General features: G+C 46.7%; 1 protein-coding gene across 2 annotated transcripts in view; it reads left to right on the top strand.

Moving 5' to 3' along the window:
• Positions 1 to 14,175, top strand: part of CORO2A (coronin 2A) — a 467,084-nt gene that overhangs the window by 288,964 nt on the left and 163,945 nt on the right. For both annotated transcript variants that reach the window (XM_030194343.1, XM_030194344.1), the window contains exon 7: positions 12,774 to 12,878. In XM_030194343.1, the coding sequence (XP_030050203.1) occupies positions 12,774 to 12,878 (105 nt within the window). The remainder of the gene's footprint in view (positions 1 to 12,773; positions 12,879 to 14,175) is intronic.

Raw genomic sequence — 14,175 nt, forward strand, 5'->3', positions numbered from 1 at the left:
GGGTATGGGACAACTTCCCTATGAGGAAAGGCTCAAGCTGTTACGGCTCTTCAGCTTGGAGAAAAGATGGCTGAGGGGAGATATGATAGAGGTCTATAAAATAATGAGTAGAGTGGAACGGGTAGACGTGAATCGCTTTTTTAGTCTTTCCAAAAATACTAGGTCTTGGGGGCACATAATGAAGCTACAAAGTACATACATAAGCACCGCCATACTGGGAAAGACCAAGGGTCCATCAAGCCCAGCATCCTGTCTCCGACAGCGGCCAATCCAGGCTTCAAAAACCCGGCAACCCCACCCCCCCCAAAAAAAAAAAATGTATAATGTTGAATGGACTTTTCCCTCAGGAATCTGTCCAAACCTTCTTTAAATTCCGTAAGGTCAGCTGCTGTCAGTACATTCTCCAGCAACGAGTTCCAGAGTCTAACTACATGCTGAGTAAAGAAAACCTTTCTCCTATTTCTTTAAATCTACCATATTCTAGCTTCATCTTGTGTCCCCTGGTTTTGTTGTTGTTTGAAAGTGTAAACAATCGCTTCACATCTGTCCACTCTACTCCGCTCATTATCTTGTAGACTTCTATCATATCACCCCTCAGCCGCCTTTTCTCCAAGCTGAAGAGCCCTAACCTTCTCAGCCTTTCCTCATAGGGAAGTCGTTCCATTCCCTTTATTATTTTCGTCGCCCTTCTCTGCACCTTTTCTAATTCCTTTATATCTTTTTTGAGATGCGGCGACCAGAATTGGACACAATACTCGAGGTGCGGTCGCACCATGGAGCGATACAACGGCATTATAACATCCTCGTGTTTGTTTTCCATCCCTTTCCTAATAATACTCAAGATTCTGTGCGCTTTCTTAGCCGCCGCAGCACACTGGGCAGATGATGTTTTTAACATCTTATCAACGATTACTCTCAGATCCGTAACTCCTAGCGCGGAATCTTGCATGACATAGCTGTAATTCGGGTTCTTCTTACCCACATGCATCACTTTGCACTTGTCAACATTGTCTTTATGTACGGGCTGCTGCTGCTGAATAGCAGAAGCAGCAGCCGCCGGACACAGTTTGTATTAGCGGTTGCGGGTGGCGAGGGGGTTGATGAGGGGGAGGGGTTTGGTGATGTGGCACGGTGGGGGGGTCGGGTGATGCGCGAAGGGGGGGGACAAGGGGCTTTCTTTGGGTGCTGTGCCGGCTGGGGGGGAAGGGGGGTCTTGCTGGACATGGGTGGCTGGAAGGAAGCAGGGGGGAGGGAGGGGAGGGTCGCTGCACATGGGTGCCTGCAGGGGGGGCAGAGAACAGGGAGATAGGGATGGGGCTCCACACACCACACTGGTTACCGCAACCAACACAGACACCCCATCGGCAGACAAACGCGGTAAATACTTTAATGAGAAAATTGGTTTTTTTTTAAAATTTATTTATAGCAATTTTACAATTATAATCAAGCATAACTTGTTTGAAAAGTGATACATTTCCCATTTTAATTTTAAGAATACAAAACTAAAGAAGCAAAAAAGGGTGAAAATTCTCGCTCAAGTCCACATACATGGTGCAAGATGTTAAGAAATAGAGTATATATTCATTACAACAATTTTTAAGGTTAGGTCTGATAATTTTTACAGGTCACATTATACAGTATGATTTACCTATTATACAGGGAAGATGACAATTTAAGCCACCCTATTCTGCCTAGATGCTAGAAATACTGTTAACTGAGCTGGGTCAAAGAAAACATATTTAGTCGATTGGTAACATAGTAACATAGTAGATGACGGCAGAAAAAGACCTGCACGGTCCATCCAGTCTGCCCAACAAGATAACTCATATTTGCTACTTTTTGTGTATGCCCTACTTTGATTTGTACCTGTGCTCTTCAGGGCACAGACCGTATAAGTCTGCCCAGCACTATCCCCGCCTCCCAACCACCAGCCACGCCTTCCAACCACTGGCTCCGGCCATAGGCGCCGACTCCGTGGGTGCTGTGGGTGCTGGAGCACCCCCAGTGTTTTCACCCGCCCAGGCAGGGGCGGGGGGCGCCGCTTACCCCTCCGACGTCGCAGCACCGTACCACCTACGCAGCGTCAGTGAAAGTGCTGCCCGCTAGTCTTCCCTTCGCTTCGCTCGTTCCCTGTCAGTGTCCCGCCCTCGCGGAAATGATGTCAGAAGAAGGCGGGACACTGACAGGGAACGAACGAACCAGCGAAGCAAAAGGAAGGCTAGGGGGCAGCACTTTCACTGACGCTGCGCAGGCTCAGCTGCTGCGATGGAGGTAAATTTAAAATATTTAGAGAAGAGGGGCGGGTAGGGCAGATGGACATGGGAGCGGGAGGGCAGGGGAGAGCGAAGCATTGATGGATGGATCTGGATGGGAGGAGAGGGCAGGGCCCAGGGAGAGTGGAGAAATTGCTGTACAGGGAGGGAAGGGAGGAGAATTGCTTGAGATGGATGGATGGAGGTGGGCAGGGGACAGAGGCGCACGGATGGACGTGGATTGGAGGAGAGGGCCCAGGGAGAGAGTAGAAATTGCTTGATATGGCTGGATGGAGGTGGGCAGGGGACAGAGGAGCATGGATGGGAGGACAGGACCCAGGGAGAGAGGAGAAATTGCTTGATATGGCTGTATGGAGGTGGGCAGGGGACAGAGGAGCACGGATGGACATGGATTGGAGGACAGGGCCCAGGGAGAGAGTAGAAATTGCTTGATATGGCTGGATGGAGGTGGGCAGGGGACAGAGGAGCATGGATGGGAGGACAGGGCACAGGGAGAGAGAAGAAATTGCTTGATATGGCTGTATGGAGGTGGGCATGGGACAGAGGAGCACGGATGGACATGGATTGGAGGACAGGGCCCAGGGAGAGAGGAGAAATTGCTTGATATGGCTGGATGGAGGTGGGCAGGGGACAGAGGAGCATGGATGGGAGGACAGGGCCCAGGGAGAGAGTAGAAATTGCTTGATATGGCTGGATGGAGGTGGGCAGGGGACAGAGGAGCACGGATGGACATGGATGGGAGGACAGGGCCCAGGGAGAGAGGAGAAATTGCTTGATGTGGAGAGGAGGGCAGGGGAGAGAGGAGAATTGCTGGATATGGATGGATGGAGGAGGACAAGGGAGAGAGGAGGACCCAGCTTTTACTTATGGATATAGAGCAAGAAATGAAGAAGAAAGGAGGAAAGTAAAGAAATAAATGGAAATGAAGCCATGGAAACGGAGTTAAGAGGACAGATAGCAGCAGAATCAGATACTGGGCCAGCATAATCAGAAAAACAAAGTCACCAGACAAAGGTAGAAAAAATCATTTTATTTTCATTTTAGTGTTTGTAATATGTCCACTTTGAGAATTTACATCTGCTACATCTGCTGTCTTATTTTGCAATGTATAGCAATGTGTTTCTTTCTGTTTGTCTGGTATTGTGCTGCATGCAGAGTCTAACTTCTTAGGATTTCAGGTTAATTTTTGAAGAATTTGAAGAGGGGATAGCTCTGTTCTGCATGTGTGACTGCAAGGCCAAGTGTCTGAATAGGGATCTGTTTGTTAGATTCTGAGATTTTGCTAACACATTGTTTTTCAGAGTTGGCAAGACTGTTCTCGTATGCTAATTTGGTTTGTGTCATTTAGAGTATAATAGAGCTGTAACAGCTTACAGAAACTGTTTATAATGAAAACAAAAAAGAAACAAGTTATTTTTCTTCTTTACTGGTGTAATATTTTTAATGACGCCATGGCTGGTAAAAGGGGTGTGACTACTGTGATCCCACCCCTGGATGGGTAGGGGCACCGACTAATAGGCTGCAAGAGGGTGCCAGAAATCCTAGGACCAGCTCTGCACCCGCCGGAAGTCGGAAGTTCCCTTCCCAGCCAGCCCACCTGCCCGGTGCCCGCCCTCTTCTCCTTCAGTTCTCTGCCGGTCCGTCCTCGCCTTCCTGCGTGCCGCCCAGAATTTTAAAACTCATCTTACCTCGGGGTCCCAGTGGCAGCAGTGAAAGGCGAGCAGGATCGGCGCTTCAGCCTTCCCTTCTCTCTCAGCTCTGGTCCCACTCTCATTTTCTGTTTCCGCAAGGGCGTGACCAGAGCTGAGAGAGAAGGGAAGGCTGAAGCACCGAGCCTGCTCGCCTTTCACTGCTGCCGCGGGGACCCCGAGGTAAGATGAGTTTTAAAAATCTGGGCGGCATGCAGGAAGGCGAGGATGGACTGGCGGAGGACTGTTGTGGGAGAAGAGATCAGGCTGGGGTTGGGACTGGCATTCGGAGGAGGGGGGGGCCTGGAACTTGGGGGAGGGGGGCAGCAAGGGGGAGGGAGGGGGCGGGGGAATGCGCCACCTGTTAAAAAAAATTCAGCACCCCCAATCATTTTGAAAAGTTGGCTCCTATGGCTCTGGCACAGACCGTATAAGTCTGCCCAGCCTATCCTCGCCTCCCAACCACCAGCCCCTCCTCCCAACCACCGGCTCTGGCACAGACCGTACAAGTCTGCCCAGCACTAGCCCCGCCTCCCAACCACCAGCCACGCCTCCCGATCTTGACTAAGCTCCTGAGGATCCATTCCTTCGGCACAGGATTCCTTTGTGCTTATCCCGTGCATGTTTGAATTCCGTTACCGTTTTCATTTCCACCACCTCCCGCAGGAGGGCATTCCAAGCATCCACTACTCTCTCCGTGAAAAAATACTTCCTGACATTTTTCTTGAGTCTGCCCCCCTTCAATCTCATTTCATGTCCTCTCGTTCTACCATCTTCCCATCTCCGGAAAAGGTTCGTTTGCGGATTAATACCTTTCAAATATTTGAACGTCTGTATCATATCACCCCTGTTTCTCCTTTCCTCCAGAGTATACATGTTTAGTTCAGCAAGTCTCTCCTCATACGTCTTGTAACGCAAATCCCATACCATTCTCGTAGCTTTTCTTTGCACCGCTTTAATTCTTTTTACATCAAAAAGATACGGCCTCCAAAACTGAACACAATACTCCAGGTGGGGCCTCACCAACGACTTATACAGGGGCATCAACACCCCCTTTCTTCTGCTGCTCACACCTCTCTCTATACAGCCTAACAACCTTCTAGCTACGGCCACCCCTTGTCACACTGTTTCGTCGCCTTCAAATCTTCAGATACTATCACCCCAAGATCCCTCTCTCCGCCTGTACCTATCAGACTCTCCCCGCCTAACACATACGTCTCCCGTGGATTTCTATTCCCTAAGTGCATCACTTTGCATTTCTTCGCATTGAATTTTAATTGCCAAACCTTAGACCATTCTTCTAGCTTTTTCAGATCCTTTTTCATGTTTTCCACTCCCTCACAGGTGTCCACTCTGTTACAGATCTTAGTATCATCCACAAATAGGCAAACTTTACCTTCTAACCCTTCGGCAATGTCACTCACAAATATATTGAACAGAATTGGCCCCAGCACCGATCCCTGAGGCACTCCACTACTCACCTTTCCCTCCTCCGAGCGAATTCCATTTACCACCACCCTCTGGCGTCTGTCCGTCAACCAGTTCCTAATCCAGTTCACCACTTCAGGTTCTATCTTCAGCCCATGCAGTTTATTTAAGAGCCTCCTGTGGGGAACCGTGTCAAAAGCTTTGCTGAAATCTAAGTAGATTACGTCCATAGCTCGTCCCTGATTCAATTCTCCTGTCACCCAATCAAAGAACTCAATGAGATTCGTTTGGCACGATTTCCCTTTGGTAAAACCATGTTGTCTCGGATCTTGCAACTTATTGGCTTCCAGGAAATTCACTATCCTTTCCTTCAGCATCGCTTCCATTACTTTTCCAATAACCGAAGTGAGGCTTACCGGCCTGTAGTTTCCAGTTTCTTCCCTATCACCACTTTTGTGAAGAGGGACCACCTCTGCCGTTCTCCAATCCCTCGGAACCTTTCCCGTCTGCAAGGATATATTAAACAAATCTTTAAGAGGACCCGCCAAAACCTCTCTGAGCTCCCTCAATATCCTGGGGTGGATCCCGTCCGGTCCCATGGCTTTGTCCACCTTTAGCTTTTCAAGTTGTTGATACACACTTTCTTCCATGAACGGTGCTCTATCCACTTCATTCTCATTTGTACTATTTCCAGTCCATCGCGGTCCTTCTCCAGGATTTTCTTCTGTGAAAAGAGAACAATAGTATCTATTTAGCAAATTTGCTTTTTCTTCATCATTTTCCACATAGCGGTTCGCAGTATCTTTTAGTCTCACAATTCCCTTTTTAGTCATTCTCGTTTCACTAATATACCTGAAGAAATTTTTGTCACCCCTCCTTACAATTCTAGCCATTTGTTCTTCCGCTTGCGCTTTTGCCAGTCGTATCTCTCTCTTGGCTTCTTTCAGTTTCATCCGGTATTTCTCCATGTGTTCCTTTTCTTGAGTTTTTCTCAAGAACGCCAACTCTTTAGCCTTTATTTTCTCAACCACTTGCTTGGAGAACCATATCGGTTTCCTTTTTCTCTTGCTTTTATTTACTTTCCTTACATAAAGGTTCGTGGCCCTATTTATAGCTTCTTTCAGCCTGGACCACTGTCCTTCCACTTCTCGTATTTCCTCCCAGCCCATCATCTCCTTCCTCAGGTATTCCCCCATTTTACTAAAGTCAGCACGCTTGAAATCCAGAACTTTGAGTTTTGAGTGGCCGCTCTCCACTTTAGCTGTAATATTGAACCAAATCGTTTGATGGTCACTGCTGCCCAGGTGGGCACCCACTCGGATATTTGACACGCTATCCCCATTTGTGAGCACCAGATCCAGTGTCGCTCCCTCCCTTGTGGGTTCCATCACCATTTGTCTGAGCAAAACACTTTGGAAAGCATCCACGATCCCTCTACTTCTTTCCGATTCCGCAGACGGAACCTTCCAATCTACATCCGGCAGATTGAAATCTCCCAGCAACAGCACCTCTCTCTTGCTTCCCAACTTTTGAATGTCTGCGATCAGGTCTTTATCTAATTCCTCCAATTGTGTCGGAGGTCTGTAGACAACACCCACGTGGACAGAGGTTCTATCATCTCTTTTTAAGGTGATCCATATCGCTTCTTCCTTTCCCCAGGTCCCTGTCATTTCAGTTGCAGTGATATCATTCCTCACATACAGAGCTACTCCTCCACCTTTATGCCCCTCTCTATCCTTCCTAAATAGATTATAGCCTGGTATGTTTGCATCCCAGTCATGGGAACCATTGAGCCAGGTCTCCGTGATTGCAACAACATCCAAGTCTGCCTCCAACATCAGGGCCTGAAGGCCATGAACTTTATTGCTTACACTGCGAGCATTTGTGGTCATCGCTTTCCATCTACATTTCCTGGTATGCGTTTCGACATTAGTGATTTGGGGGTTTCTTTTCTCTTTGGGTACCTTCATATCTTTTTGTTCCACTTTTATTGTTTTTTCTTTGGCTTCCATTCTGTTTTCAAGAACATCACAGTGCTGTAATGGAGTAAAAGAATTTTGTAGGGGCAACACTTGTTAGGTCAGATGTTTTCTTGTCACATAACGAAGTCTGCCTGAGCCTACAGTGATCCACCTATTTTTAGGTGGTTTTATCCTTTGTGGTAGTGATGATAATTTGGTATGATTCTGTGCAGTATGATATTGTGCGGTCCTAGATGCAGCTTTAAGTGCATCTAGTTCCAGTTTTACTTTACTGAGCTCATGTTTTAATCTAGTGAGTTGCAGACAGATAGGACAAGCCTTAAGTCTCCAGATAATTGGTCTTGAAACTAAAGCACCACAATTATTACAGTTAATAAAAGTCATCCTGATTGGTTGAAATGGGTATGAACAGGTGCGATATAGTGAGAACAGCAGCCTATGGATCTGTTGGCTGAGATTCTTATTATTAGAGCAGTAATCCTTAGCTGGTGGGTAGAAGACTGGGGATTCCTGTGATAGAGGGGTTTTCTTTTCAGAGACAGTTGTAATATGGGTGGAGTTAATTTGTGATAAGTAGTGTATTTGGGGAAGTTATTTATGAAGTGTCCGTCTTTGGGTGGGTGGGTTGAGGGGCAGGGTGGGTGGGCTTAAGCTTAAGACTTTAGTAATGTGTCTGCTGTAACCTATCTGAAGAGCTGCACTTAAATTCACCAGAAGAAATGTCCAGGTGTGCAGCTCTAAGGATTGGGACATGCAAATCACAATTTTAGCAGAGTATGTAACAAAAACAGGAAAGATATAAAGATATAAATGCAGAATTAAGCCAGAATTAAGACAGAGCAATTCTTATCTGTGTGTATCCTTTAGGCAGGAGTCAGTAAAGACCATGTGGTTTAACTGCTCCTCCTCCAACACAAGCTATCAGCCTCACCTTAACCTACAGATTTACAAGCCAGATGAGGGAAGGGTACACTTTTAGGGAGCAAACAAAAGATCTAATTCTTTTGGTAGTTTTCAGATTAAAAAGATATCAAACCAGTTTAAAACACAGCAAGTAAATCACAATACTAGCCACACATTTACATGGGTATCTCAGATAAAAAGTAGCTCCCAGCTGAAGAACCCCCGGTTTAATCAGTAGAAATTGTTTACAACGCTTTTGCGTATCTCTAGAGATATCCGGAAATATTTGCACTTTTTGACCAAGAAACAATTTATCTTTATTTTTAAAGTACATTGTCATTAGCCAAGACTTGTCTGGAGCCAATGCTACTGTTGCGATTAATGTTGTTAAAGTAACAGGATCAGTATCTGATGATTCAAGTAATTCAGAAATATTCAAAGCTTGTTCTTGTTCTTTTTTTTTCTGGTCACTCTGGTCTAAAAATGGCAGGTAATATACCTGAGTAAAGGGAAGAATAAATTCTTCCTTTACTCAGAGAACCTCAATAAGGTATTTTTTTTAACGTCTCCCTTGGAGATTTAGTAAACTGCTTGGGAAAGTTCAAAAAACGAAGATTGTTACTTCTAACAGAGTTCTCAAGGATTTTGTTTTTTCTTCTCAGTGAAACCAGGTCCTTTATCATAGATTCCTGTTGAATTTGCATTTTTTTTCACTTCCAATTCCATTTTTATATCTGACTGTTCTAATTTTTCTACTTTGAGGTCCAAAGTTTTTATATTCTGTTCATGAATCATCATATCTTGATTCAATTTATGTGTCTGTGGGGAAAGCGATTTCCCAAGGCCCACTATTAGGGTCCAAAGAGAATCTAGCGTCACTTCAGCTGGTTTATTCATATAAAAAAAAAATTGAGTGGGTAATACCTCTTTTTCGGGTGGGTAATTCGAGTGGGTAATTCCTCCCCCTGATGCGACCCTCAGGGGGAAGAATGCTGGCTTCGGCCTAACCCCTGGTAAGCCTTTCCTCAGCTGACAGGTGCCCAGCTCTACCACCGGCTGCCTTTCAGGTGCTGTGGAGGACTTGCAGCTCATCTGCATATCCTTACAGCCTTCTCCGGGGTGACACCCAGGTCCACTCCGAACCACTCAGGGCCTCCGCTCTAGGTGCCCAGCACTCCCACCAGGTGCCCAGCACTCCCACCAGGTGCTGTGGAGGACTTGCAGCCCTTCTGCATTTCCTCACAGCTGTATCCGGGGTGACTCCAGTTCCACCCCGATCTTCCCAGGGCTCTCGCTCCAAGTGCACAGAGTTTCCAGGTGCTTTTTGGCTAGGATCAGGCGACCCTCAGGGGGAGGAATGCTGGCTTCAGCCTAACCCCTGGTAAGCCTTTCCTCAGCTGAGAGGTGCCCAGCTCTACCACCGGCTGCCTTTCAGGTGCTGTGGAGGACTTGCAGCTCATCTGCATATCCTTACAGCCTTCTCCGGGGTGACACCCAGGTCCACTCCGAACCACTCAGGGCCTCTATTCACATTATCTTCCTAGCCCTGTCACTTCCTAATCTTTTCCCTCACCCCCTACCTCTGTCCGCTACGTGTTCCTCATCTTGAGTTTTTCTGTATTTCTGGAACGCCAACTCTTTATTTTCTCAGCCACTTGTTTGGAGAACAATATCGGTTTCCTTTTTCTCTTGCTTTTATTTACTTTCCTTACATAAAGGTTTGTGGCCCTATTTATAGCTTCCTTCAGCCTGGACCACTGTCCTTCCACCTCTCGTACGTCCTCCCGGCCCGTCAGCTCCTTCCTTAGGTATTCCCCCATTTTGATAAAGTCAGCATGCTTGAAATCCAGGACTTTGAGTTTTGAGTGGCCGCTCTCCTCTTCAGCCGTCATATCAAACCAAACTGTTTGATGGTCACTGCCGCCCAGGTGGGCTCCCACTCGGACATTTGACACGCTATCCCCATTTGTGAGCACCAGATCCAGTGTCGCTCCCTCCCTCGTGGGTTCCATGACCATTTGTCTGAGCAGAGCACTTTGGAAAGCATCCACAATCTCTCTACTTTTTTCCGATTCCGCAGACGGAACCTTCCAGTCTACATCCGGCAGATTGAAATCTCCCAGCAACAGCACCTCTCTCTTCTTTCCCAACTTTTGAATATCTGCGATCAGGTCTTTATCTAATTCTTCCAATTTTGTCGGAGGTCTGTAGACAACACCCACGTGGACAGAGGTTCTATCATCTCTTTTTAAGATGATCCATATTGCTTCTTCCTTTCCCCAGGTGCCTGTCATTTCAGTTGCCGTGATATCATTTCTCACATATAGAGCTACTCCTCCACATTCACGCCCCTCTCTATCCTTCCTAAATAGATTATAACCTGGTATGTTTGCATCCCATTCGTGGGAACCATTGAGCCACGTCTCTGTGATTGCAACAACGTCTAAGTCTGCCTCCAACATCAGGGCTTGAAGATCATGAACTTTATTGCTTAGACTGCGAGCATTTGTGGTCATCGCTTTCCATCTACATTTCCTGTTATGTGCTTCAACATTTGTGATTTGGGTGTGTCTTTTCTCTTTGGGTCCCTTCATATCCTTGTGTTTCAACTTCATTTCTTTCTCTTCTGTCTCATTTCTATTTTCAGGATCATCACTGTGCTGTAATGGAGCAAAACAATTCTGTAGGGGCAACACTTGTGAGGGCGGATGCTTGTGTGTCACATAACGAAGTCTGCCTGAGCCTACTGTGAACCATCTATTCTTGTGGTTTTATTCTTTGAGGCAGTGGTGAGAAGTTATGATTCTGTGCAGTCCTAGAAGCTGCTTTAAGAGCATCCAGTTCCTGCTTTTCTTTACTGAGCTCCTGTTTTAAACTAGATATCTGAAGGCAGATAGGACAAGACTTAAATCTCCAGATGATTGGCCTTAAAATTAAAGCACCACAATTGTTACAGAGAATAAAAGTCATCCTGTTAGTGATGTATACCTTGGCCTCTGAAACAACAGATTAGGAACACTAAGAGGCATATGGAACTTTGGAAGGCTAAGTGCTTTGAAAATATGCCTATAACTGTATTTTTTGTTTATTTTATTTTTCTTTTCTATTTCTTCTATTGTCTGATTATGTAACTTTTCATTCCTTTCTGTTTCAATTATATTTTAATTTTGTAAATTAATGATAGTTGTGATGAGCAGTATTTCAAATTTTAATAATCTGTAAAAAAACTGTTTTAACTTACTCTTAGCCCTGATGCTACTGATAAACTGCCTTAACAAGCTCATGGGTCAGCACTCTATTTTCTTTTTTTCAAAGGGGCCATGTCTCATGCCCAGATGCTCAGAAACAAATGTGGGCGCTAGAGGCCATTAGCACTGGACTAGTGCCTGCATTTGCTACCGCTGAATTTTCAGCACAGACGAGCGTGTGAAATAACAAGCTCGCCGGATCTGAGTGCAATAAGCATGCAAGTGCATGCTAAACAGGTCATTACCTATTCCTCCCTAATGCTCAGCAGGCAGCATGCCAAACAAAAGTGCTTCTCCCATGGCAAACCCTATGCCAGTTTGGAGCTGGCATTAAGGTTTGCCAGGGCATTGGAGAGGAAAGGGGAGACCCCCAAAGCCTTGCCAAAGACCCTGTCAAAAAAAGCCCTGGTGATCCGGTGGACCCCAGGCCCCCCTGTGCCCTGAAGACATTAGGGCCTTGTGGGTGGACCCCAGGCCTCCCATCCCCCGAAGACGTAATCCCCCCCGGTCGCAACCACGACCCCACCAAGGGCTGGCCCCACTGGTCTGGCCTTGACATCTCCTACCTCAAAGAAAGGAGGAAGAACTAGGACTCCCTCATCCTGCCGGGCACCTCCTCAAAATGGTGGTGCCCTACCCTGTCCGGTGCATCCTGGGATGTGCTGGGCAGGCCTTAACTACCATGTAAGGGAGAAATTCCCTTATATGGTAGTTAAACCCCACCCAGTGCATCCCAGGATGCAACGGGCAGGGCACCACCATTTTGAGGCACCTGGCAGAAGGAGGGAAGGAATCCTTATCCCTCCTCTTTCATCAAGGTAGGAGAAGTTTGGGCCATTAGACTACCGGGGCTAGCCTTTAAGTTGGGGAAGGGGGTATGGTCAGGGTTTCCACTGGACCACTAGGGCTTTATTTATTTTTGAGGGCGGGGGGTCAGTAGTCCACTGGACCACCAGGGATGGAAGTCTGGTGGGAGGGTGGAGAGTCTGAAGTCCACTGGACCATTAGGGCTTTCTGACAGGTCAGGTCTTTTCTGAATTGTATCTGCACATTCGCACGCACAGCTCTTGGGTGTACACCCAGATACAATTCTTCCGAATAACTGGAAACAGCGACCTAATGCTCAGTGCTGACATCGTGCCAAAATTTGCATGTCATTAGCAATGAGCATTAGGGAGCTGTGCTGAATATATGTCTGGGAGGGTAAAAAAAAGTGTTATGGTAACTGTGTATATTTGTTTCTCTGTACAGGATGACCTTTCTTTGCCTTTAGAACAGGAGGACTTGGATGGATCTTCTGGTCTCCTGTTCCCTTTTTATGACCAGGATACTCAAATGCTGTACATAGCTGGAAAGGTAAAGTGTTTGCATTTGACTAACTGCTGACCATGGATTCAGGTTCAAGGTTCATCTTTATTTAATATACCGCAAATCAAAAAATCTAAGCTGTTTACCATGGATAGTAAAGCGACTACTTAAAAAAAAAAAAAAAGAGTATACAAAAGAGAGAGAGAGAGTAATGGAATGACACATTGGGAAACTTGGTTACAATTTTTTTAATGATAAAGAAGTGAGATTAAGGGGTGGGAAGTAAAAAAAAAAAAGGAGGGAAGGGAATGGGAAGCAAATGGACAAACAAAATAGCAAAGACAATTCCAGGGCCTGCAAAAAATCAATGATTGAATTGCATAGCTTGGTCTTTGGATCTAAATTATGTCATACTGAAAGCTTTTCTGAAAAGGTATGTTTTTAAGGTTGCCCTAAAACTCATAGAAGAAAACTCAATATGAAGATCCAAGGGTACGAGGTTCCACTTCAGCTATCAGAAGTAGTGTTGGCTTGATGATTTTAGCACTTACTAAAACTCACTGGACTGTCTCACTCATTGTTTAAACAATGAAAATAGGGTTGAGATACCTAGATCAGTCAGATAAAAGTAGAAAATTATTTAGGTCCTCAAAGAAATTACTTCAAGCAAGTACTCTTAGACCATCATGATCAAAAGCAAATGCTGGTGCTAGAGGCTGTTAGCGCCATCAACCCAAGGAAGAGGAGGGAGGCAGGCTGCATCCCTCCTCCAACTAAGGTAGGGGGGCCGGGAGAGGGTTGTCCTTTACGCTGGACCACCAGGGATTTGTCGGACAATGCTGGGGGGGAGTTGGGGTGGGCTGGAGGTCCGCCGGACCTCCAGCCCCCCCCCCCCCCCGACGCTCGCTGGGTGGGAGGGTGTTTGGCTGGCATCCACTAGACCACCAGGGACCATTTTCTGGGGGTTTGGGGGGGCTGGAGACCCACCGGATATCCAGTCCTCCCTGAACCTGGGGGGGGTGGGATCATCAGGGGGACCGGAGGCCCACCGGACCTCCAGCCCCCGTTACTCGGGGCAGGGGTAGTCAGGGCCTGGTGGTCCCATGGACCTCCAGCCCTGTGTTTGACAGGTTTGGGCTTTTGACAGCCCAGACCTGTCAAACAAGTGTGGGAGGATTGTGCTGAGCGCATGCTCAGCCACAATTCGCCCGCACTTCTACCCCATGATCAGAGAGAATTGCGCTGCTTAAATTTGCATGCATTATCTCTGATCATCGGTGCGGTAAAGCCCCGCGCTGTTCCAGCGCTATTTTAGAGCGCTGTTTGGAACAGCACTGGGCTTTTG

This window comes from Microcaecilia unicolor, chromosome 2 (genome assembly GCF_901765095.1).
Source record: "Microcaecilia unicolor chromosome 2, aMicUni1.1, whole genome shotgun sequence".
Lineage (NCBI taxonomy): Eukaryota > Metazoa > Chordata > Amphibia > Gymnophiona > Siphonopidae > Microcaecilia > Microcaecilia unicolor.